The sequence below is a fragment of the Ailuropoda melanoleuca genome, chromosome 6, assembly GCF_002007445.2.
Source record: "Ailuropoda melanoleuca isolate Jingjing chromosome 6, ASM200744v2, whole genome shotgun sequence".
Taxonomy (NCBI): Eukaryota; Metazoa; Chordata; class Mammalia; order Carnivora; family Ursidae; genus Ailuropoda; species Ailuropoda melanoleuca.
In genome coordinates, this window is record NC_048223.1 from 9,314,477 (window position 1) to 9,340,395 (window position 25,919).

General features: G+C 39.9%; 1 protein-coding gene and 1 pseudogene across 3 annotated transcripts in view; both read left to right on the forward strand.

Annotated features, from left to right (window-relative positions):
• NMNAT3 (nicotinamide nucleotide adenylyltransferase 3) overlaps nucleotides 1–25,919 on the forward strand; it is a 115,114-nt gene that overhangs the window by 48,902 nt on the left and 40,293 nt on the right. For all 3 annotated transcript variants that reach the window (XM_019804733.2, XM_019804735.2, XM_034661907.1), the window contains exon 2: nucleotides 771–920. In XM_019804733.2, the coding sequence (XP_019660292.2) occupies nucleotides 812–920 (109 nt within the window). In that variant the 5' untranslated portion in view covers nucleotides 771–811. The remainder of the gene's footprint in view (nucleotides 1–770; nucleotides 921–25,919) is intronic.
• Nucleotides 7,149–8,816, forward strand: LOC105239706 (annotated as a pseudogene).

A 25,919-nucleotide genomic window follows, 5' to 3' on the forward strand; every position in this document is an offset into this window, starting at 1 on the left:
TGGCTGGATGTAAGTCCCAGCATTTGCAGCGTTTGGCCACAACAAATAGAGGGTGTGTGTTTCTTGCGTGACAAAGAGTTTAAAAGAAGTCACCTGCATTGGATCTGGAGAAGCAGACAACAAAGGCCAGATTACAGTAGTTTCCTTCGATAGAAAGATTTCCTTCCAGGTCCCAGTGATTTGAGAACTTTTCCATGTTACCCCTGGAACTGCAGAATTACAGCCAAAGCCACCATAGCAAGAATGAAAGGAAGGAAGCAAATGCATTTTTCCTGTTGGTCACTGTATTAGTTACCTCTTGCTGCTTAACAAATTAACTCAAAATTTAGCAGGTTAAAATAATACACATTTATTATCTCATAGTTTCTATGGGTCGGGGATATAGAAGTAGAGATGACATAGGGGAGTCTTACATACCTCCTTGTGATTTCAAGGTGACCCATCAGAGCCAGGGAGGGTATAGAGCTTATAAGAAGAACATGGTGTGTACAGTCAGGCTGTCTGGGTTCCAGTCCTGCAGCTTCTAAGGTCCCTGAGCTGGACCAGTGACCACCCAGGGTTGTGGAAAGGATTTGGGGAGACAAGGGAGATACTGTGACATAGTGTTGAGCATAGGTCCTGGCCCATGGTAAACCCTCTAAAAATGTTGTTATTACCGCCCCTCAGTCACCTTATAAATGAGAAGTAATAGCCTCTGTATGCTTTAGGGACGCTGATCTGGACAGCTGTCTGCTGCCAGCTCTCTAACATCAGTTTTTATCCCCATGAAGGCAGGGTGGCCACTGCCGCGGGTGTGGATGTGCCTGACAAGATGAAGAGCCGAATCCCAGTGGTGCTCCTGGCCTGTGGCTCCTTCAATCCCATCACCAACATGCACCTGCGCTTGTTTGAGGTGGCCAGAGACCACCTACATCAAACAGGTCAGTCAGGGGTGCCAGGCCCAATGGACAAACTGATGGATTGGGCCTCGTGGGGTTCTGCTGGCTGGCTATTAAAACTGCTCAGTTTATGAATTCACAGCATAACTGGTGGCATACGTTCCCCCATCATATTCAGAGAGCTAACACCCCTTAGCCCTGTGACGTGTGGACAAGTCATATCCCTGGCCATAAACTCGGGGTCCACCATCCCCTGGCACTTCATGTTGCCCATGAAGGCTAAAAAGACATTGGGCACTTTCTAGAAACTGTGTCACAGGGCGTTCTTCCTGATGCTCCCAAGAAGCATTTACCTGCACAGCCAGATGAATGGGTAGCACGTGCCTCGCTGCTCCTGTGCATGTGCACGAGAGCTCTTGCTGCTCTTCGGTGGGTAAGCAAACATGCCGTCATGGGAATTTTGACATTTCCTCCTTCAAATAGATCTTAGACAATTACAAATTAACAGTCTTGCATATAGGGTATTTCCAATACAGATGGCATGGCTTTGCCAGAAATATTTAATCAGCCAGGAATATTTAATCTAAAAATGTTCCATCTCTTTGATTTTTCATTTCATTATTAAGAGCGTAAAATGGCATTTGGAATCTGTGTAATTATTTCTAAAGAATGTAAGTCATTTATATGTTGATGTCAGATATATATGAAAGTATTTATATATTTATGTATACCTTAAGGATTCATCTATGTATGTTTTATTTTTGTATTCAAAAATGTTTGCCTTTAAGGGCATTGTTTTTAAACCAGAATCAATTCCTATTTATTTTTCATGTAGAAAAAAGTATTTGAGTAACATGCAAATAATTTCTTCAAAGAAATTATGTGCAAATGTTATTTAATTTTAAAGGAAATGTCCTTGTACCACAAAATTTTTTTTATTTAAAAGATGAAAGTGTTGGAGGGGGTGCCTGGGTGGTTCAGTTGGTTAAGCATCTGACTCTTGATTTAGGCTCAGGTCATGTTCTCATGGGTTGTGGGATCAAGCCCAAGTAGGGCTCTATGCCTAGTGGGGCGTCTGCTTGAGATTCTCTCCCTCTGCCTCTCCCATCACTTGTGTGCACACTCTCTCAAATAAATCGATCTTAAAAAAAAAAAAAAGGTGAAAGTGGTTATCTATCCTTAGTAAATATATAGCTCTTACAAAGGAATAAAAAATCCAAACAATCCAGTGAAGGTTAGTAGCAGTATATCAAAGGAGAAATATAAGTGACCAATAAACTTGGGAAAAGATGCTCAGTGTCACTGATAATCAGTGAAAATACAAATAAAAACATGGTCAACAACACAAAGTTATAAGCACCATGAAGGCAGCTATGGTGGCTGCTTGAACACCACAGAATTGCCACCATCCATCACCAGGCTTCTAGTCAGTGCTTAATAAATATCTCTTATAGTAGCAAACGGCTTTAGCCTATGCGATTGGCAAAGATTAAAGACTGACAAAATTTGTTGGTGACAGGGTAGGGAGGGAAAAAGACACTATTGGTAGTGATAGGATAAATGATGAAACATTTTTGGAGGGCAATTTGGTGTTCTGTGGCAAAAAATTTAAAGTCTGTACTCATACCCATAATGAGAAAAATCAATCAATTGAAACTGAAGCAGAACTCACACAGATGTTAGAATTAGCAGACGGCATTAAAACAGTTATTATAATCATGTGCCATATGCTCAGAAGTAGAGACCTGGAAAATATAAAAAGGCTCAAAACAAGTATTAAGAGATGAAAATTATAATATGTGGAATGAAAAATACACCAGAAAGGATTAACAGATTAGATATTGCAGAAGAAAAGGTTAGGGAACTTAAAGATAGAACAGTGGAAATGATTTAAAATGAAACACAGAGGGAAAAAATGGAATTCTAAAAAGAAAGAATATAAATGAGAGGTCTAGTAACTTAAAAGAATCTTAATATATACTTGAATTGTAATCCTAGAAGGAAGAAAGAGAGGAAGAACAGGAAAAATATTTGGAGAAATAATAACTGAAAAATTTACAAATTTGGTGAAAACAGATTTTATCAAGTAGCTCAACAAATTCCAAATGCAAGAAACGCAAACAGCAAGGTATATGATAATAAAATTTCTCAAAACCAGTAATAAAAAATCTTAGAAGCAGCCACAGAAGAACAAAAATAGGACAGATTTCCCATTACTGAATTCAGCAAAAGGGAATTTAGTGGAACAATATCTTTAAAGTACTGAAAGAAAAAAACTGTCAACCTAGGATTCTGTATCTAACAAAAATAAATCTTTCAGAAACAAAGGCAAAAAAAAAAAAGACCTTTTCAGCTATACAAAAGCTGAAAGATTTCACCTCAGACTTTCACTACTGAAATGCTAAAATCCTTCAGGCAGAAGGAAGTGATACCAAATAGGAAATAGGATCTACGCAGAGGAATACAGGGCACTGATAACCACATGGGCAATGATGTAAGTTTTTTTCTTACTATTTAAACTTCTTTAAAAGTTTAAACAAAGATAATAGGAATATATTGTGGGGTTTATAATATATGTAGAAGTAAAATATGACAAGTATATAAGACATAAAATATATGACAGTATCATAAAGACGGGGAGGGGAAAAATGGAAGACTATTGTATTGTAAGATTCTTATACATGAATAGTATAATATCACCTAAAGGTAGATTGTGACAAATTAAAGATATATGTATGTATATCTTTAAATGGCCACGTGTGTGTGTATATAGATACATATATATTACAAACCCTAATACAACCACTAACGACAACAAAAAAAAAGATATAGCCAATAAGCATACAAAGTAGATAAAATAGAATCAGAATGTACTCCGTTAATTTAAAAGAAGAAAGGAAAAGAGAAAAGGGGACCGAAGGATAGATGGGGCAAGTAACAAAAATGACAGACTTAAATCTAACCATACCAATAATCCATAAAATATAAGTACAGTTGACCCTTGAACAACAGATTTGAACTATATAGGTCCACTTACACATAGGTGTGGTTTTTTTTTTTGATGAATACAGTACAATTCTGTAAATGTATTTTCTCTTCCTTATGATTTTCTTCATAACATTTTTTTTCCTCTAGCTTGCTTTGTTGTAACATGGTATGTAATACAACATATGTGTTAATGAACTTTTTATGTTATCAGTAAGGCTTCTGGTCAGCAGTAGGATATTAGTAGTTAAGTTTGGGGGAAGTCAAAAGTTACACGTGGATTTTCAACTGCATGGGGGGTTGGCACCCCTAAGGGTCAGTTGTAGTCTAACAATTCCTACTAAAGGGCAGACACTGTCAGATTGGATAAAATAAGCAATACCCAGCTACAATTATATGATGCCTATGAGAAACACAGTAAAATATAAAGACACAAATAGGTTCAAAGTAAAAGAATGGAAAACTACTCCATGCTAACACTAATTAAAAGAAAGGTGAAATGGCTACAGTAATATCGGAGAAAAGAGATTTCAGATGAAAGAATATTAGCAGGGATAAAGAAAGTCATTTCATAATTATAAAGAGGCCAAATCTTTATGAGGAAATAATAATCCTAAACCTTTTTTTTACTTAATAACATAGAGCTGCAAGAAAAATAGATAAATCTGCAATTACAGTCAGATATTTCAGTTCTCACTAATTGATAGAATAAGTACACAGAAAATAATTAAGAATGTAGAAGACTTGAACAACGCTATCAACCAATTCAACCTAGTTGACTTTTAAGAACACTCAACCAAACATCAGTAGGACACCTGTTCCTTTCCAGGACGCAGAGAATATTTACCAAGATAGACCATATTCTGGGCCATAAAAGAAATCTCAATAAAAGTAAAAGGATTGAAATCCTACAAAGTCCATTCTGCAACCACAGTAGAATAAATGACAAATCACCAACAGAAAGATCTCTGAAAGATCCCCAGATATGAAAATGAAATAACACACTTCTAAACACCTCATGGGTCACAAAAGAAATCCAAAAGGAAACTAGAAAATCTTTTGAGCTAAATGGAGATGAAAACATTATATCAGAAATTTTGGGATGTCACTAAAGCAGTACTTAGGGGAATTTTATAGCACTAAATACCGTATTGGGGGGAAAAAAAGAAAGGTCTCAAATCAATGACTTCAGCTTCTACCTTAAGAAATTAGCGATAGAGGAGCAAACACAAAGCAAGCATAAGGAAGGAAACAAAATCAGAGCAGATATCAGTGAAATAGAAAACAAACATTAGAGAAAATTAGTAAACCAATACCCGTTTCTTTGAGAATATCAATAAAATTGAGACACCTCTAGACAGATTATCAAGGGGGGGAAAGAGGAAAGACACAAACTACCATCATTAGGAATGAGAGAGGTGACAACTGTAGATTCTACTGATATGAAAAAGATAAGGGAATATTATAAACAACGTTATGCCTATAAATTTGACAACCTAATTAGAATAGACAAATCCCTTGAAAGACACACTATCAAAGCTCCTTCAGAATAGATTTAAAAAGAAGAAAAAGTAACCTGAATAGCTCAATATCAATTAAAGAAATTTAATTTGTAGTTTAAAAACCATCCCACAGAGGATTCTGGGAAGATGGCAGACTAGGAAACACCAGCAACTGTCTCACCACCTAAACAGCAATTGTACTGGCATAGTCTGTCTGATGTAACTATTTGGGAACTCTGGAGTCTGTTGAAGGCTTTCAGCTTCTAGGGGAGAACTTGGGCGGGTAAATTGCAGCTAACTTCAATCAATTTCAGTGCTCAGCACAGTAGCAGCTACCCATCCTCTGCTCCCACATAGCAGGCAGCTGTGCACATATTCCTGAAACAGCCTGCACACAGCCTGTGGGAGCCAAGGTTGGGGAAAAGGACCCTGTCCCCCAGATAACAGGGGTCTGTGCTCTGATCTCTTGTTGCACTTCCTCCAACCCCCAGTAGTTGTTGCAAACTTCTCCCCCTCTGGTTGAAGAAATTTCCAGGGGATTTAAGGGGCCAGTGCCATCTCCCTTTCCCCTCATATTTCTTTTTCCCTTTGGGAGCTGAACATTAAAAACAACTGCATGTACAGGAAAAAAAAATGAGAAATTGACCACATATGCCCAGGGAAAGACTGAGATGACAGACACCTCAAGCTAAGTTTACACCTCAGGCTGATCCTTAGCACAGAGACAGCTTAAAACAACTAAAAAACAAAACAATAAACAATAGCAAAAAAACAAACCCTGGAGAAGGAAGAGAATCTGATTTCCATAGTTACCACGTGATTAGATTCAAATATCTAGTTTTCTACGAAACAGTCATAAGACATACAAAGAAACAGGAAAAGTATGGCCCCATCAAAGGAAAAAGATAAATCCACAGAAACTGTCCGTGAAAGAGACCGAGGGCAGGTATACTAGACAAAGACTTTAAAACAACTGCCTTAAAAATGCTCAGAGAACTGAAGGAAGATGTAGAGAAAGTCAAGAAGCCATGTATAAACAAAATGGAAATATCAACAAAGAGAAAACCTAAAAGGGACTAAAAAGATAAACTGGAGCTGCAAGTGACAGAACTGAAATTAAAAATTCACTAGAAAGATTCAAAGGCAGAACAAAGAATCAGCATAAAGATAGGATAATGGAAATTATCAAGTCTGAGGAAAGAAACTAGATTAAAGAAAACCAAGCAGAGCATAAGAAACCAGTGGGACACCATCTAGTACACCAACATAGGCATTGTGGGAATCAAGAAGGAGAAGAGGAATAAAGGAGTAGAGAGAATATTTGAAGAAATAATGGCTGAAAACTTTCCAAATTTGATAAAAGACGTAAATAGAAACATCCAAGAAGCTCAGGGAATGCCAAGTAAGAAGAAATCAAAGAGATGCACACTAAGACACATTATAATCAGACTTGCAGAGGATAAACACAGAGAATTTGAGAGCAATGAGAAAATCATCCCATACAGGGGCTCCTCAGTAGGATTTTAAGATTTCTCATCAGAAACTGTGGAGGCCAGGGGCGCCTGGGTAGCTCAGTGGGGCACCTGGGTAGTGCAGTCGTTAGGCGGTTGCCTTCGGCTCAGGGCATGATTCCGGCATTCCGGGATCGAGTCCCACATCGGGCTCCTCCACTGAGAGCCTGCTTCTTCCTCTCCCACTCCCCCTGCTTGTGTTCCCTCTCTTGCTGGCTGTCTGTCACATAAAAAAAAAAAAGTGTGGAGGCCAGAAGGCAATGGACTGATACATTCAGAGTGCTAAAAGAAAAAAACTGTCAACCAAGAATTCTGTATCTGGCAAAACTGCCCATCAAAAGTCAGGGAGAGCACTGAGTATTGTGGGACAGATCAGATGGGTCATAACAATAACTGAGATAGACACTGACAACCTTTATAAGGAGCAGGTTCAACTCTTGGCAGAGGTGTGTTTCCTTACTGATAAAAATGGCAATACAGTTGGGGCCAAGACCAGAAAAGAATTGTCACCTGAATGAAAGGATTTTTGCATTGAGCTCTTAGGATCTTCTTATTCAACACCTAAAATGAGCTCATGCTACAACAGAGATCAGATGCTAGGATGCTAAAATTACCTTTCCAGGTGGTTTTACCCATGCTTGTTGTAGTCATGCATTAAGTAATGCAGGAGAGCTAGAAGAAAATGATGCCAATTGGAGTAAAAAAAAAACAAAACAAAACACAGAGACATTTAAAGGCTGAATTGGGAATTCCCATGAAAGAAGTTCCCCAGAAGAAATTAATTATCTAACACAAATTCACCACAAGTGTCAATCAGATGATATCTTGGGGGGGGGGGAGCATGAAATTGATTCCTTTTGTTTGTGAGGAAGAACGTATTTTTGATTCCAGAGCCCAGTGAGATTAAGAGCTATTGTTGTGTGTCAGAGGAAGAGCTAAAAGAACTTCTGATAAAGGCAGCCAGTGGTGAAATTAAGATAACTCCATGGTTTCAAATTATTGTGGAAACCTTCCTCTTTAAATGGTGGGATAACTTAAATCATTTGAATCAGTTATGTTGACCATGAGAAAATACATAGAATGTGAATGTGGAGATGAATGGTTAGTAAAATATTGAAAAATTTCTCTAATTAGTAAACTTAACATTTTTAAAAATTTGGTTCCTTAAGAGCTCTCACTTGAAACATTGATACTTTACAATCAGTACTTGTGTGAAAAATACAACCAACTTCTTAATTTTATATACACCCCATATGTGTGCATTGCTATTTGTTACAAAGACATTTATGAGAGGTTATTGTAAAAAAAAAAAAAAGGGAGCAGATTAATTTAACCTAAGCATATGGTCCTAACAAACTCAAATAAGTGAAGCTCTTCATTTTTGATACATTGTGATAAACATTGTCAGCACATTGTAGAGCAGTTTGCTTTTTGCCAAATAATTTATAAATCATTAAATTTTTATCATAGTCCAGAAAAAAAAAAGTGGGGGAGAAATTAAGACATACCCAGATAAGCAAAAGCTGTGAAGAAGTTTGTTACCACTAGACCTACCTTGCAAGAAATGCTCAGGGAGTTCTGTAAGGTGAAATGAAAGAAAACTAGATAGTAACTTGAATCTGTATGGAGAAATGAAGATCTCAGTAAAGGTAAATACATGGGAAATTATAAAATCTAATATTATTGTAACAGTGGTTTGTAATTGCACATTTTGGTTCCTAAACATTTTAAGAGATTGTAAGTTTGAAGAAAAAAAATTGTCTAAAAGCTAGTATTATTGTAACTGGTTTGTAATTCCAAATCTTGTTTTCGACATAATTTAAGAGACTAATGGATTTAAAAGAATTATAAGAAGGGGCACCTGGGTGGCTCAGTTGGTTAAGCATCTGCCTTTGGCTCAGGTCATGATCCAGGGGTCCTGGGATCGGACCCTGTATTGGGTTCCCTGCTGAGTAGGGAGTCTCCTCCTCCCTCTGCCCCTCCCCCTGCTTGTGTGCTCTCTCTCTCAAATAAATACATAAAATCTTTAAAAAAAATAAAAAATTATAATTTTATGTTTTTCTGCACACAGTGTATGAAGATATTATTTTGTGACACCAACAACAAAAAGGGGTGGGGACAGAGGTTTAAAGGAGCAGAGATTTTTGTATTCCATTGAAGTTACACTGGTGTAAATTGAAATTAAAGTGTTTTAACTTTTGGGTTTTAAATGTAACCCCCATGGTAACCACAAAGAAAATAGCTATAGAATATACACAAAAGGAAATGAGAAGGAATTTAAACATTCCACTACAAAAAGAACAACTAAACACAAAAGAAGACAGTAATGAAAGAAATAAGGGGAGGGGAACTATAAGGCATATAGGAGACAAATAGCACTACCATAGAAATTCCTCCTTGTCAGGAATTATCTTAACTGTAAATGGATTAAACTCTCCAGTCAAACAACAGAGATTGGCAGATGGAAAAAACACATGATCCAACTATATGCTATGTAAGAGACATTTTAGATCCAAAGACAAAAACAGATTGAAAATGAAAGTTTGGAAAAAGATACTCCACGCAAATAATAACCAAAAGAGAGCAGAGGTGGTTATACTAATACCAGACAAAATAGACTTTTTTCTTTTTTTAAAGATCGTATTTATTTATTTGTGTGTGAGAGAGAGAGCACAAGCAGGGGGAGCAGCAGGCAGAGGGAAAAGCAGGCTCCCTACTGAGCAAGGAGTCTGATGTGAGACTCAATCCCAGGACCCTGGGATCATGACCTGAGCTGAAGGCAGATGCTTAATGGACAGAGCCACCCAGGGGTCCCCAAAATAGACTTTAAAACAAAAAGAGTTACAAGAGAAGAAGAGGGATGCTATATAATAATAAAGACAATAGTCCAGTAGGAAAATGTAAGAATTGAAAGTATTTGTGCACCCAAATACATAAAGCAGCCATTAACAAACTTAAAAGAAGAAACTGATAGCAGTACAATAATAGTAGGGGACTTCAACACCCCACTTACGTCAATGGGTAGATCATCCAAACAGAAAATCAGCAATGAAACAGTGTCTGTGAATGACACATTGGACTAGATGGATCTAACATAATATTTGAAAAATTCCATCCTAAACAATAGAGTGAATATACATTCTTTTCAAGTGCACATGGAACGTTCTCTAGAGCAGATCACAAATTGGGGCACAAAACAAGTCTCAGCAAATTAAAAAAGATTGAAAGCATATCATGCATCTTTTCTGACCACAACACTATGAAACTAGAAATCAACCACTAGGAAAAATCTGGAAAGAACACAAATTCATGGAGGTTGAATAATCTGCTACTAAACAATGAATGGGTCAACCAGGAAATCAAAGAAGAAATCAAAAAATACACGAAGACAAATGAAAATAACACAATGGTACAAAATCTTGGTATGCAGCAAAAGCTGTCTAACAGAGAAGATTATAGCAATAACAGGCCTATATCAAGAAGTAAGAAATATATCAAACAAGAAGAAAAATACCAAATTACCTAACCTTATACCTAAAGCATCTAGAAAAAGAAAAAAAAAGTGCCCAAAATCAGTAGAAGGAAGGAAATAATATAAATTAGGACAGAAATAAGTAAAGTAGAAACTAAAAACAAAAAAACAATCAACTAGATCAAGGAAACCAGGATAAACCTCTAGCCAGACTTAAAAAAAAAAAAAAGGACTCAAAATTAGAAATGAAAGAGAAGAAACGCAAAGGTGTTTGTCTCTTAGAATATTATGAAAAATTATATTCCAACAAATTGGACAACCTAAAGGAATGGATAAATTTCTAGAAACATAACTTCCCAAAACTGAATCAGGAAGAAATAGAAAATTTGCACAGAGCAATTACTAGCAATGAAATTGAATCAGTAATCAAAAAACTCAGACAACGTCCAGGACCAGATGGCTTCACAGGTGAATTCCACCAAACATATAAAGAAGAGTTAATAACTATTCTTCTCAAAATATTACAAAAAATAGAAGAGAAAGGTAAGCTTCCAAATTCATTCTATGAGGCCAGCATTACCGTGATCCCAAAACCAGATTAAGATACTACCAAAAAAGGAAATTATAGCTCAATATCTCTAATGAGCATAGGTGCAAAAATCCTCCACAAAATACTGGCAAACCAAATTCAACAATACATTAAAAAAAAAAATCATTCACTGTGAATAAGTGGAATTTATTCCTGGGATGCAAGACTGGTTCAATATTCACAAATCAATCAATGTGATACATCAGCAAGAGAAAGGATAAAAACCATATTTCATTGGATGCAGAAAAGGCATCACAACATCCATTCATGATAAAAACCCTCAACAAAGGAGGTTTAGAGGGAACAAACCTCAGCATAATAAAGTGCATATGTGAAAAACCCACAGTTAACATCATACTCAATGGTGAAAAACCGAGAGCTAGGATCAAGAACAATACAGGAATGTCCACTGTCACTACTTTTATTCAGCATGGTACTATAAGTCCTCGCCACAGCAGTCAGTCAACAAAAAGAAATAAAAGGCATCCAAACCGGTAAGGAAGAACAACTTTCACTATTGGCAGAAGAGATGATACTATATATGGAAAACCTTAAAGACTCCTCCAAAAAACTACTAGAACTGATAAATGAATTCAGTAAGTTTGCAGGATACAAGATCAACATACAGAAATCTGTTGCACTTCTATACACCAATAATGAAGCAGCAGGAAAAGATATTAAGAAACAATCCTGGGGTGCCTGGGTAGCGCAGTCATTAAGCGTCTGCCTTTGGCTCAGGGCGTGATCCCGGCGTTCCGGGATCGAGTCCCACATCAGGCTCCTCCGCTGGGGGCCTACTTCTTCCTCTCCCACTCCCCTGCTGTGTACCCTCTCTCGCTGGCTGTCTCTCTGTCACATAAATAAAATAAAATCTTTAAAAAAAAAGAAAAAGAAAACAATCCTATTTACAGTTGCCCCCAAAATAATAAAATACCTAGGGATAAACTTAACCAAGGAGGTGAAAGATGTGCACTCTGAAAACTATAAAATATTGATAAAAGAAATTGAAGATGACACAAAAGATATTTTGTGCTCAGGGTTGGGAAAACAAATATTGTTAAAATGTCCATTTTACCTAAAGCAGTCTACACATTTAATGCAATCCCTATCAAAATACCAACAGCATTTTTCACAGAACTAGAACAAACAGTCCTAAAATTTATATGAAACTACAAAAGATCTTGAACAGCCAAAGCAATCTTGAAAAAGAACAAAACTGGAGGTAGCCATATCCCGGATTCCAAGACGTACTACAAAGCTGTAGTGATCAAAATAATATGGTACTGGCACAAAAACAGACACATAGGTCGATGGAATAGTATAGAGTGCTGAGAAATAAACCCACAATTATATGGTCAATTAATCTGCGGCAGAGAAGGTTAAAATACATAATAGGAAAAAGTCTTTTCAACAAATGTTGGGAGAACTGGACAGCTACATGCAAAAGAATGAAACCAGACCACTTTCTTAACACCATACACAAAAATAAATTCAAAATGGATTAAAGACCTAAATGTGAGACCTGAAACCATAAAAGTCCTAGAAGAGGGACGCCTGGGTGGCACAGCGGTTAAGCATCTGCCTTCGGCTCAGGGCGTGATCCCGGCGTTATGGATCGAGCCCCACATCAGGCTCCTCCGCTATGAGCCTGCTTCTTCCTCTCCCACTCCCCCTGCTTGTGTTCTCTCTCTCGCTGGCTGTCTCTGTCGAATAAATAAATAAAATCTTTTTAAAAAAATACATTTAAAAAAAAATCCTAGAAGAGAGCACAGGCGGTAATTTCTCTAACATTGGCCATAGCAACATTTTTCTGCACGTGTCTACTACAGCAAGGTATTAGAAGTTATAGCTAGAGCAGTTAGTCAAGAAGAAGAAACAAAACACATCCAAATTGAAAAGATAAAATTATCTCCATTTGCAAATGATATGATCTTATATGTAGAAAACCCTAAAAATCACACACACACACACACAACTTAAAATGAATTCAGCAGCATAGCAGGATACAAAGTCAACACACACAATTCAGTTAAAACTTTACAGTAACAATGAATAATCTGAAAAGTAAATTACAGAAACAATTCCATTTATAATAGCATCAAAAAGACTAAGATACTTTGGAATTATCTTAAGGAGGTGAAAAGACTTGTACAATGAAAACTGCAAAACAACTCCTGAAAGAAATTATGAATAAATGGAAACACATCCCATGCTCATGGATTGAGAAAAAGTTATTGTTAAAAATAACTTAGGTTAAAGTTTTTAACTTACTCTTAAAAAGTCAGTGCTACCCAAAGAAATCTACAGATTCAATTCAGTCCCTACCACAATCCTACTGTCATGTTTTGGAGAAGTAGAAAAACCCATCCTAAAAGTCTTATGAAATCTCAGGAGACCCCAAATAACCAAAACAGCCTTTAAGAACAAAATTAGAGGGTTCCTTCCTGATTTCAAACTTAACTACAATGCTACAATAATCAAAACAGTGTGGTCCTGGCATAAAGACATAGATATGCATAAAATAAAGAGCTCAGAAACAAACCCTCACACGTAGGACCAAATGATTCTTGACGACAGTGCCAAGATCGTGCAGTAGTGAAAGGACAGTCATTTCAACAAATGGTACTGAGAAAACTAGACATCCACATCCAAAAGAATGAAATTGGACCCTTGCCTAACACCAGATACAAAAATTAACTCAAAATGGATCAAAGAGAAGAGAGCGTAGGATAAAGGCTTCACAACATTGGATTTGACAGTGATTTCTTGGATATGAAAACAAAGGCGCAGGTAACCAAAGAAAAAGACCAGTTGGGCTTTTTTAATTGTGTGCATGAAAAGACACTATTAACAGAGTAAAAAGGCAACCCACAGAATGGGAGAAAATATCTGCAAATTATGTACCTAAGAAATCAACATCCAGAAAAACAGAGAATGCTAAAACTGAACAGTAGAAAATAATGATTGAATTAAAAGTGGACAAAGACTTGAATAGACATGCCTTCAAAGGAGATATACAAATGGCAAAGAAGCACATGAAAAGATGCTCAACATCACTAATCATTAGGGACATGCAAATCAAAACTGCAATAAGACTCTACCTCAACCCATTAGAATGGCTACTATCAAAAACAAACCAAAACCAAAAAACCAGAAAACAGCAATTGTTGGTGAACATGTGAAGAGATTAAAACCCTTTTGCACTGTTGGTGGGAATGTAAAATGGTACGGCTGTTGTGGAAAACAACAGTATGGCACTTCCTCAAAAAATTAAAATAGAATTTCTGTATGATCCAGCAATTCCACTTTTGGCTATATGCCCAAAATAATTGAAAGCAGGATCTCAAAAAGACATTTGTACACCCTTGTTCATAGCAGCATTATTCACAATAGCTGAACTGTGGAGTCAACCCAAGCATCCATTGATGGATGAATAGATAAGCAAAATGTGGTATATACATATAGTGGACTATTATTTGGCCCTCAAAAGAAAGGAAATTCTGTAATATGCTATAACTTGGATGAATCCTGAGGACATTATATGCTAAGTGAAATAAGCCAGTCAGAAAAAGACAAATGCTATATGATTATATCTATATGAGATACTTAGAGTAGTCAAATTCATGGAGATAGAAAGTAGAAAATGGTTACCAGGGGCTGGAGGACAGGGAACTGAAGTATTATTTAATGGATATACAAGATGAAAAGAGCCACGGAGTTGGATGGTGGTGATGGCTGTACATCGTAATGAATATTTTAATATCACTGAATTGTTAAAAATGGTTAAGATGGCAATTTTTGTTATGTATATTTTACCACAATTAAAAAAAAACTGTCCCCCACTATAGCTACATAAATTAATAAATTCATTGGTGAAGTCTACCAAACATTTAAGGATGAAATAATAATAGTTGTATACAGTGTCTTCCAGAAAATCAGAGGAGAGACTATTTGACAATTACCATCTGTGAGGCTAGCACTACCCTGGTATCAAAGCCAAGCAAAGACATTATAAGAAAAGAAAGCTATGTGCTAATATCCCTTATGAACATAGATCAAAATCCTAAACAAAATATTTCCAAGAAATCTAACAGTACATATACAGGATAATATATCAGTACCAACCCCATCTCTTGGTTGTCCCAGAGATATGCACTTAGTTTAACACTCAAAAATCAATTAATGTTAATGTGATATTAACTAAAAAGGAAAAAATATATTATTATCTCAGTTCAGTAAAGACAGTTGTCAAAAGCTACCATCCATCCTTGATACAAAAAGAAAGAAAGAAAATATACAAAGCAGCATATTAGGAATGGAAAGGAATTTCCTCAACCCAATAAAACAAGTATCTATGGAAAAACCTACGGTTAACATCTTTGTGGTGAAAGGCTAAATGTTTTACTCTTAAGAACAGGAATGAGATAAGGATCTCCATTCTTGCCACTTCTATTCAACATTGTACTGGAGGTTTTAGCCAAAACAATAAGGCAGGAAAAAGAAAAAATGCAAAGGCAATGCAGAAGAGAAAAGGATAGTCTTTTCAAAAAATGGTGCTGAAACAACTGGATATCCATAATATGCAAAAAAAAAAGGGGGGGGAGGCACTTCAATTCATAGCTCACACCATGTGCAAAAACTAACTCAAAATGTACCATAAACTTTAATATAAAGCCTAAAACTATAAAATTTCTAGAAAAAAACATAGGAGAAAGTCTTGTGATCTTAGGTTAAGAATTCTCAAATAAGGGTTGCCTGGGTGGCTCAGTCATTAAGCATCTGCCTTCAGCTCAGGGCAAGATCCCAGAGTCCTGGGATCGAGCCCGATATCAGGCTCCTCCGCTGGGAGCCTGCTTTTTCCTTTCCCACTCCCCCTGCCTGTGTTCCCTCTCTCGCTGGCTGTCTCTCTCTCTGTCAAATAAATAAAATCTTTAAAAAAAAAAAAGAATTCTCAAATAAGACACCACAAAAAGCATAATCCAGAATAGAAAAGAAAATGGATAAATTAGACTTAAAAAGTTCCATTCTTCAAAAAACACTACAAGAATGAAAAGACAAGCCATAGACTGGGAGAAAAGATTCGCAGAGCCTGTACCTGATAAAAGGACTGCGTCCACAGTTTATAAGGACCTCTTAATTCAGTAATTTAAAAAACACAATAAAAAAATGGGCAAAATACTTGAACAGACTCTTCACCAAAGAAGATACAGGGATGGCAAATAAGCACATGGAGAGATGCTCAGTTGAATAAAGCAAGGGTAGATTAAGACCACAGTGAGCTACCACTGTACCCATATTAGAATGGCTAAACTTGAAAAGACCAACCTAGAATTATGGTCAAAGATGTGGAGCAATTGGAAGTCTCAGACACTACTGGTAGGAACATGAAGATGCAACGGCTGTGGAAAACAGCTTGACAATTACTTAGAAGGTAAGTGTTTTTCTACCATATGATTCAGCTGTTCCATTCCTAGGTATTTACCAAGAGAAATTAGAGCGTACATTCAATGCAAAGACTCGTGCATAGTTGTTCAGAGCAGCTTTAATTATGATAGCCCCAAACTGCAGACAATCCAGGCTTCCGTCAACATCTGAATAAACAGATAGTGGTTTATCCACACAGTGGAATTGTACTCAGCAACAAAAAAGAATGAACCCAAAACACAGATGAATCTCAAAATAAGTATGCTGAGTTAAAGAAGCCTGATCAAAAAAAAGTACATACTTTATGTTTCCATATATATAAAATTCTAGAAGTTAGAACCTAATCTATGGTGACAGCAAACAGATCAGTATTTGGGGTTAGGGACTGGCATGGGGCGGGAGGGAAGGATTACAAAATGGCACAAGGAAATATTGGGGTACTGCTGCTATGTTCGGTACCTTGATTCATGGTGTTGGTTTCATGGGTGGATACATGTCAAAACTTAATTATACCCTTTAAATATGTTTGGTTTATTGTATGTCAGTTACACCTCAATTAAAAAATACCAAAGAAATAAAAAATTCCACAAGGTTGCTTCAGTCGTATATAAAATATGATAAATTTGGTAGGACATACCCAATTTCTTTAACAAATAAACAGTGAGAAAGAAAGAATTGGAAACTGTATAATTCAAGAGATTTAACACGCATATGAAACAATACCATGTATGGACCTTGTTTGAATCCCGATTCAAATCAACTATAAAATGATATTCTTGTCAGAGTTGGGAAAATCTGAAGACCCACTGACAGGATAGTAGATATATTAAAGAATTATTAATTCAACAGTAACTGCTGTTGTGTTAAAATAAAAAGTGTCCTTATCTCTCAGAAAGAAAGTATATACTCTTGGTCTAGCAATTCCACTTCACAAAATTTATCCTAAAGCAAGTATGTGGGGGAAACAAAGAACCTTTCTGTTTGGGAGAAAGACGAAATTTATTTCCCTATAAATCTTAAAACAGTGTGTGGAATAATGTTCTTTTTAGGGTATACACCGTCTGCTTGACTTGATATAAACATCTGCTTGACTCTTAGCCATTAAGTAGCTTTTCCTGCCAACCTTGGTTCATCAGAAATGCCCGGGCTTCATGGCGCTGTCTTTGGTGTGAGGTTTATCAGGATAGAGTCTGTGCTCTGCATTGTAGAATGTGCCACTTCACGACAGCTAAGTACATCTCTACTGTTAGGGGACATACGTACCCCTTGATGTAGTTGCAGCTGCTCTTTTTGCTGCATGGGAAGGCTCTGGCTTGGCCCCACGAGGTGTCATAGTGTTCCTGATCTCCAGAGGTCATGGTAACCGCAGAATGCATGGATCATGAAGACATCATATATTTATATTACATATGATTTCCATCAATTGAGGTATTAGTAGGTGGAAGGCCCTTGGTCATGAATGACCTCAAGCACTTTCTTGCCTTTATTCTCAGTCATTCTTCTGTGCAAAGTACTTGGTCACTTTTGGAAGTCCAGAATGGATTCCCCTGCGCCTTTCAACGTCCCACAGATATTTACTGCATCTTCTCCAGGCCAGGCACTGTTGCTGGGGATAGAGTTGATTAAACTGCATCCCCTGCCTGACAGGAATGCATGAGGAGCATGGGTCACCTGAGGAATTTGACGTCTGTGGGACTTGACTGTCTGCCTCCCTTGGACAGTGAGAGATGCATGGTAGCAGTTTCCCACCTAGCAGGTGGGGGAAGCTTCTTGGAGAGGTGATCCCCAAGGCTTGAGGAATGTGAGAGACTTAGCCAGGCACAGTTGAGGGGGCATGATGGGTAGAGAAAGCAGCGTGGGGAAGCACACAGGTGGACAAGCAGCGTGTTCCAGCAGGTGGGAGGGAGATAGATACACAGTAGGGAGGACCCAGGTCATGGGGAAGGGAACTTTCTTGCCACCGTGAGAGCCATGTGTTGTGAATTTCCTTCCTCTGTTTCGTCAGGCATCGTTTCCTCCCCACAGCCCCAGTCACTGGCAGTGGCCCGCACAAGCCAGCAGATCTACGCACGGAGCCATAACCTGACCCCCCATCATCTCTCCAGGGACAAATATTTAAGCAGTACCTTTTCTGCCAGTCAGAATCAGCTCACAATTAAAGCTGGATGAAAATCTGGCCCCACAGCTGACTCTGTTTTTTTCACAAAGAAAACCAAATCTCCCTTCTTGTTGGTGTATTTTCTTTCCTAACACAACTCAGGATTGTAATTCGCTCCTGCGTGTATATAAATTGAAAGACACCAGCGGAAGCATTTGTTGAGTACCTTTAAGGAGATGCCGCCCTAGTTTGCCACAGCTCCTTCCCCTTTCACAAGCATCCCTTCTCCAAGCTGCCACTGTCCTTCCTTTCTTTCCTTTTTCCTGTGTCTCCCAAAACAACAAAACCTTACAAGCCCACAGAGGCCAATATATCAAAACTTTTAACGATCTCTGGTCCTGTGATAACACCCTCCTTTACAATGAAAAAATTATAGATGAGATGAAAGTTCTGTAAATTCTCATTGTTGATACACCAACAGTCATATGAGCTCAGAGGAGAAAATGTTGAACCAGCTATTTTCTTTCACACTCCTTCACTTGAGAGAATGTTTGGGAATAAGATAAAGGCGAGTGTGAATGTGGGAGGCCGGTGGACGTTCGTGCTTTATAGCGTGGTTCTTCAATGATAGGCCCTTCTTGCTTTGCACTGCATACTGTGCAGGGCTCGAAAAGGTTCTTGAAGGCTTGATGGATGAATTTGTGTAGTGGATGTGGGTGGTTTTAAAAAGTTCATTTGGGATTTTTATTCTTAGTGCGCTGATTTTTGACAGAAATGATTCAGCCCAACATATGACTAGCCAACAGCATCAGACATACCTCCAGCACTCATTGAATATATTAAGAATTCGAGCCTGCATTTCTTTTGAGATGCTGAATGTATTCCCAGTTGTAAGTTGTTGTTTTCCCAACATGTAGTCACAAGCTTACTAATGAAGGTTGAATTAAATTTAAATCCTGTTTTTTGTTACTTAGAAGGTTTATTTCCAGGCAGTATGATTTGGCCATTGGCCTATATTTCAACAAGAGTCACTTATGTATCTTTTTTCAAATCAAAGTTTCTTTCCATTTAATTAGTACGTATTCATTTAGTGACTGTTCACCTGTTTGTTTTACATATTTAACAAACGTATATCTTCCTTACTATTTGCCAGGTAGTAAGTGCATTACATGAATTCATTTAACCTTCATAACAACCTTACAAGGTGGGTACTGTTACTCTTCCTGTTTTACAGGTGAGGAAGCTGAGGCTCAGAGTGAGTCACTTGCCAAGGTCACATAGCCAGTAAACCATAGAGCCGGGTTACCCCACAGTCACCACACCATGCTGCCTCATTCATGCCACACGTGTCTTATCGAGCCCCTGCCCGTGCTGGGAACTGTGCTAGATGCAGAGACAGCATGGGAGTGGAAGTGATCCCTGTGCTTCTGAGGGAGTGCCTTAGTCATTCAGACTACTATTGATGAGGACACCGAAGGCAAGCTGAGGACAAAGCAGAAACTGAGGCCCTACAAACCGCCCCCTCCCCACCATGGGATGTATGTGACATTCCTCAGGCACTCCTGGCTGCCCTAAAGGACAAAGAAATAGTTAACCTATAGATACCACAATCCCTGCAAGACTTGAGTCTCCCTCAGTTTACAAATGTCTTAGCAGTTTACAAGACCAAAGCATTTCTATCAATAACCTAGACGCATTTCTATCAATAACCTAGCTTCCGTAAGGAAATGTAGATACAATTAAATGTCCTTATAATCTGCAGCCTCCAGGAAATTCCCAAACATTTTAATGTTAATGCCTTGCTAGAGGGAAAAACCACCTTAACTTGACAATGGCAAGGCCTCTGGTATCCTGTGAGTCTTCTTTAACATATGAAAGTATTTCCTCAACCTCCCTTTTCCTTACCTCCCCCAACCCCATGGTATATAACAGCCACTCCTCACAACCCTGGTGCAGCAGTTCTTTCTCCACAGGTCCTGTCCCCGTGCTTTAATAAACCACCAATTTTGCACCAAAGACGCCTCAAGAATTCTTTCTTGGTTGTAGGCTCCGGACTCCACCCCACTGAACCTCACCTATATTCCGTAACCTCATCACTATGAGCAAAAACATCATAGATCAGTAGTTTGCAAGCAAGGAAATACATTTATTTCTATAGTTCTGAAAGTTGGAGGTCTGAGATCGGGGTGCCAGCAGGGTCAGGTTCTGGTAAGAGCCTCTTCCAGGTTGCAGACTGCTGACTCCTCATTGTACCGGTACAGGGTGGACAGCAGAGAGGGGAAGCAAGCTCTCTTGTGATTCTTAGGAGAACACTAATCCCATTCCTGACAGCCCTGTCCCCATGACCTTATCTAACCCCAGTCACCACCTAAAGGCTCTGCCTCCTAATTACCATCACATCAGGAGTACCAGTCTCATCACAGGAACTGGGGAGGGGGCGGAGTCACAAGCGTTCAGTCCCTAACAGGGAGGCAGACATTAATCAAATCCCACAGATATAAAATTACTCAGATGAGTGAGGGGAAGCTCTGATGCTCTCAGTGTGAACAGTGAAGCAATTCCCAAGGAAAGTGTTTCTGGGAATGGAAGGGCTAGCCAGAGAAGAATAATGAGGCATTTTTTTAAGTTAAAAGTGAGGTTAGGGATCAGAGGATGCCGGGCATTCTCAGCATAGGGAAGGGCACGTGCAAAGGCCCTGCAGTGGAAGAGAACATGGTTACCGAGGACTGAACAGGTTGTGATGACTGCGAAGCAGGGAGCAAAGGGGAATGTTGTGGGAAGGGAGACAAGGGAGAGAAGGAGAAGGGGCAAACCATGAGGGTCTTGCAGCTCATTGTTAAGGATTGTGTTTTTCATCCTAAGCGCTGTGAGAAGCTCTGCATTTCCCTCCTTCCCTTACCTTCCCCCAACATGCACACCAAGGAGGGGATGGAGGAAAGCCTGAAACAATACTTTTGATAAGAGGGTGACATGAAGGCCACGAAGAGAAGGTGACAGATGTGGAAGGTAACAGAAGGTAAAGCTGACCTGATAACGGGTTGGATATGATGGGGAAAGTGCGCCACCCACTGAGAAGGAGAGACTCCTGGATGTGGACCAGACTTGGGCAAGGGACAAGTTCAGCTTCAGACATACTGGGAGGAGAGGCGGGTGAACATCTGTGGGAAGGTGGTGATTAGAGAAGATAGGCCTGGAGATGGGCATTCGCAAGTCACTTGTAGATAAAACAGGCAGATGTCCATAGAGGTAACTGAGATCCATAGAGGTAACTGAGATCCGAGAGGGGGAGAGTTACAAAGGGAGGTAAGCCCTGAGGGGCTGCGGCATTTTGAACCCCACAAAGGAGGATGATGAGCTTGCAGGGGAGCCCGAGGAGGCTGAGAAGTGGGAAGGAACCAGAGCAGGCTCTGTCACAAAAGACAGGGAAGACAAGGGGTCGTGTTAGATGAAGAGTGAAGAATCACATCTGTGGGGTTTAGCAGTGTGGAGTGAATGCCCTGTGAGAATGCTTTTACTGCAATGGTAGCATGACGACCAGATTGGAGAGAATGAGAGAAGAGAACTGGCAATGCTAGTAGAGACAGCCCTTCCAGGAACAGCCAGCTCCAGGTGAAGTGGGGTCTAAGTGTACAAGAGTGAGGAGGGATTATTTACAGTTAAAATCAGAGCAAGCAGACTAGCAGCCCTAGGGGGAGCATGTGTGCCCTGTCCAAAGGGGGGAGTAGCCATACCTTCTGAATTCATAAGGGAAGCTGCAAATATGAAAGTTCGTGTATAAAAGATTATTGATTGCTGCATTGTTTGTGATTGCAAAACAGGGGAAACTAAATATTCAAGTGTAAACAAATATTCGACTCCAATAAATAAGTTTCTTTTTCCCAGATTCTTGGTCTATCAATTCTGAAACTACTTTCTTTGTCTACTAGGACTAAGTGATAAGTAAATAAATGTATTATGGATAATCAGAATTTTACTTCTCACTGTTGCAAGACAAAGGAATTACAAATATAGGCAGAGGGAACATAGAAATACCCTAGTGATGTGAGATTGGAGTCGAAGGTATTAGTGTTAGGAGTTCATGGATAGAAGATAAGACATTTGGACAGACAGACATATCTGTCAGTATGTATGCAGACACACATATATTTTATCTTATCTCTATCTGCTGAGAGGGTCTAGAAATAATAATGCCCCAGTAACAGGAGTGTAATCCAACATTCTAATCTTGGTTTCAAAATACGATCCCATCTGCCAAAGGGCTCTTTGGAAGAAATGGTTGATTCGGGGGCTGGGGCAGGGAGAGTATAAGCTGAGCTTGGAATATATTGCGGAGCCAAAAAATAAGTGAGTGCTCACATAATGGGGACATAGCAGAAGCACACAGGAGCCAGCTTGAAGGAGTTACCACTGATAAAATCTAGGACAATTTGAGCATAAAAATAAATAAGGATTATAACTCACTGAATAAAGTAACAGTCCATTAATCTAAACTGATATAAATCAACCAAGTTAGTTAAATGAACAGACAGAGGGAGAGACAAGATAGCTCTTTCTTACGGTTGAATGCCAACTAATAAATGGAGAAGGAATGATAGAGATAGAAAATCACCATTTGGCAACCACATGATAATGGATTGAAGCAAGAATTGTTAATGGGTTCTAAAACTAGTGGATTGACGTAAGATATTTACATACTCACAAGGTAACTCCTGACAATAGACTTAGTAATCAGAAAGGAGAAAATCCTAACTTTATAGCCGAGACACCCAGCAGACACTACCTTAACCAAATGATCAAAGCTGACATCGGCAGGATGGAACGGAATGACACGGGTGTTTCCCGACCTGGTGCGCTGGGAAGGGCACACCCCGAATCTCCTCCCAAGGAAACATCACACAAAGAAAGCTAAGTCAAGAGACAGTCTGCCAAATAACTGGCCTATCAGTGTCGTGGAGAGCAAACCGAAGAGCTGTTCTAGATGAAGGGAGAGCTAAAGAGACATGACAGCTGAACGCCGTCTACCGATGATGGATTATTACTATAAAGGACGTCAGTGGAAATTCGGTGAAATATGAATTGGATCTGTAAGTTAGCGAACAGTATTGTATCAGCGTTAACTTCTTGATTCATATTATTGTAGTTATGTAAAAGAGTGCTTTTGTTTAAAGCATGCTAAAATATTTAGGAACACAGGGACATCGTGTCTGCAATTTACTCATCTGGTTCAGAAAAAAATGTGTGTGTGGGGGGGGGGAGAGAGAGAAGGATAAAGCACGTGGGGGTAAATATTACCATTGGGGAATGTGGATAAAGTATATATGAAAATTCTTTGTAATATTGTTGCTGTTTTTCCTTAAGCTGGAAATTATATCAAAATTAAAAGTTTTTTTAAACAAAGCTCTGAAATATTAAATATTGGCTCATCAAATATAAAAAAATAATTACACTCTGGGGACCAAGTAAGACATGCCTGCCATGGGCAGATTCGGGCTGCAGTTGACTGATTTTTAGCCTCTGTGGTGGTGTTCCTGTAGGCTATGGAGGGACTAGAAACCCAAGCCCAAATGATGGACTGGCACTAGGCTGTGGCTCTTGTGACTGGGGATCAAACGGGCATGGACAAAGGTGGAGATGGGGACATTCCCCTGTGTGGCTTCTCTTGGCTTCCAAGATAGGTGGCGCGGTCCCCAGCTGAAAGTGAGGGCTGCTGGGAGTTCAGAAGCTTGAGGAGGGAAAACAATGGGCATGAGTTAGGAGACCACATGGGCCAGAACCACAGCTTGGTACGGGGCGTGTGGCTAGTGTGTCTGGACTCAGCACTGTGAGAGGCCCCAGGGATGGCTTTCCCCAGCAGTTTTGGTTGCTCTGTGACAACCACAGAGAAAGAAGGTAGCGGGGTTCAACCAGGGCAGCAGGAATTGGCTAGCTGGATGGAACAGAGGTACGCAGGGGTATGGAGCTTCACGTATTGCCATAAGCATTCTTGAATGGACTGACCTGAGATCTCAGGTGATCAAAAGTGAGGTGCAGAAGGAGGGGGGAGGTAGGCAGGGCAGGGTCAAGAGTGACTGGAGACCCTAGCAAGGTGGATGTGCAGTTTTATCAGAGAGCATGGAATATGTGGCTGCCAAGAGCTGAAGGAATGGGTTAGTGACTGTAGCAGTCTAGGGGGGTAACAGGGTCCGGTGCATAAAGGAACCCACGAGTGGCTTAGGGCACAGAGGAGAACATTTTGTTAGTGAGGGGACAGAGAGCCACTGTGTTAGTTGTCTGTGTGGACTTGGAGATTGCGCCCCAGTAATGCCAGATTGTAGATGGAGAGGATCTCAGTGTGCCAATATGACCATGGTTTTACAGGTTGGTGGAAGCTAAGCGAGGTGGGGGGTGGGGACGGGGCACGAACCCCATTGAAGAAGGAGATGCCCGGGAGTGTGCCATTACAGAGCGCAGAGCGGAAGAGTTTGGGCGGAGTGGGCAGCTGCGTCAGGGCAGCGAGGGAAAGAAGCTTGGGAGAATGACCACAAGGTAGAAGCGCCTTATGTGCAAACTCCAAGTACAGAAGGATTTTACAAAGATGAAGGTACTTCGAGTCCTACCCCTGAGAACCTGTGAATCCGATGGGACGAGCCGGGGAGGTTGGGATGAGAAGGGGTGCTTTAAGCACGAGAGTGACAGGGAGTGTTGCGGGTCATGATGAAAGGAGGCTGTGGGAGTACCAGGACTGGGATGCAGAGGGGAGTGTTATCCCTCCCTGTTGAGACAGGGAAACAGGCCTGGAGAGGTTGTCAGTGCCCCAGCTACTACATGGGGAGCTCGGCCCCCAAGCCTAGTGTCCTCTCCTCCCCGTGCTGCAGAGATGCAGCGGCAGGCTTTGCAAGGCCTCAGGAATGACAGTTCTCAAACCCGGACTCGGTGAGAGTGGGCAGTCTGGGTGGCCCAGCTGGAAGTGGGGAAGTGGTCAGGACTTGACCTTGGAGTCTAAAATGCCAGGTAAAGAATGTGGACTTTCAGGTGAAGGGACTCATTCAAAGTCTTAACCAGGTGGCGGGTGGATGTCTGGTAGCGGAAGTCTCGGCCATGGAAGGAACCTTGGCATGGGGATTCCCACCAGAAAGCCTCTGGTAAACCGACTGCTAGAGTGCCCTCAGCCCCCTGCACTGGGGTAGCTCAGACCACCATCCGGGGCCAGGACTGCTGACAGAGTGTTCAGGCCCTGGTCGGCAAGGCCAGCAGGACTCGGCCTCGGGGGCAGGTACACAGCCCTGTATAACTCCTGGAGGCAAGCTGGCCCAGGCTGCATTTCCCACCTCGCCCTGAGACCCGGTCAGATGCCTGGGTAAGGTTCTCCTTCATTGGCTGTTACCTGTCTGCTCATCTGGAAACCACCAGATAGGGAAATGACTTTCAGTGAACTCTGGCTGGCTCTGAGCACTCGTCTCCTTTTCTGAGTGCTCAGAAAC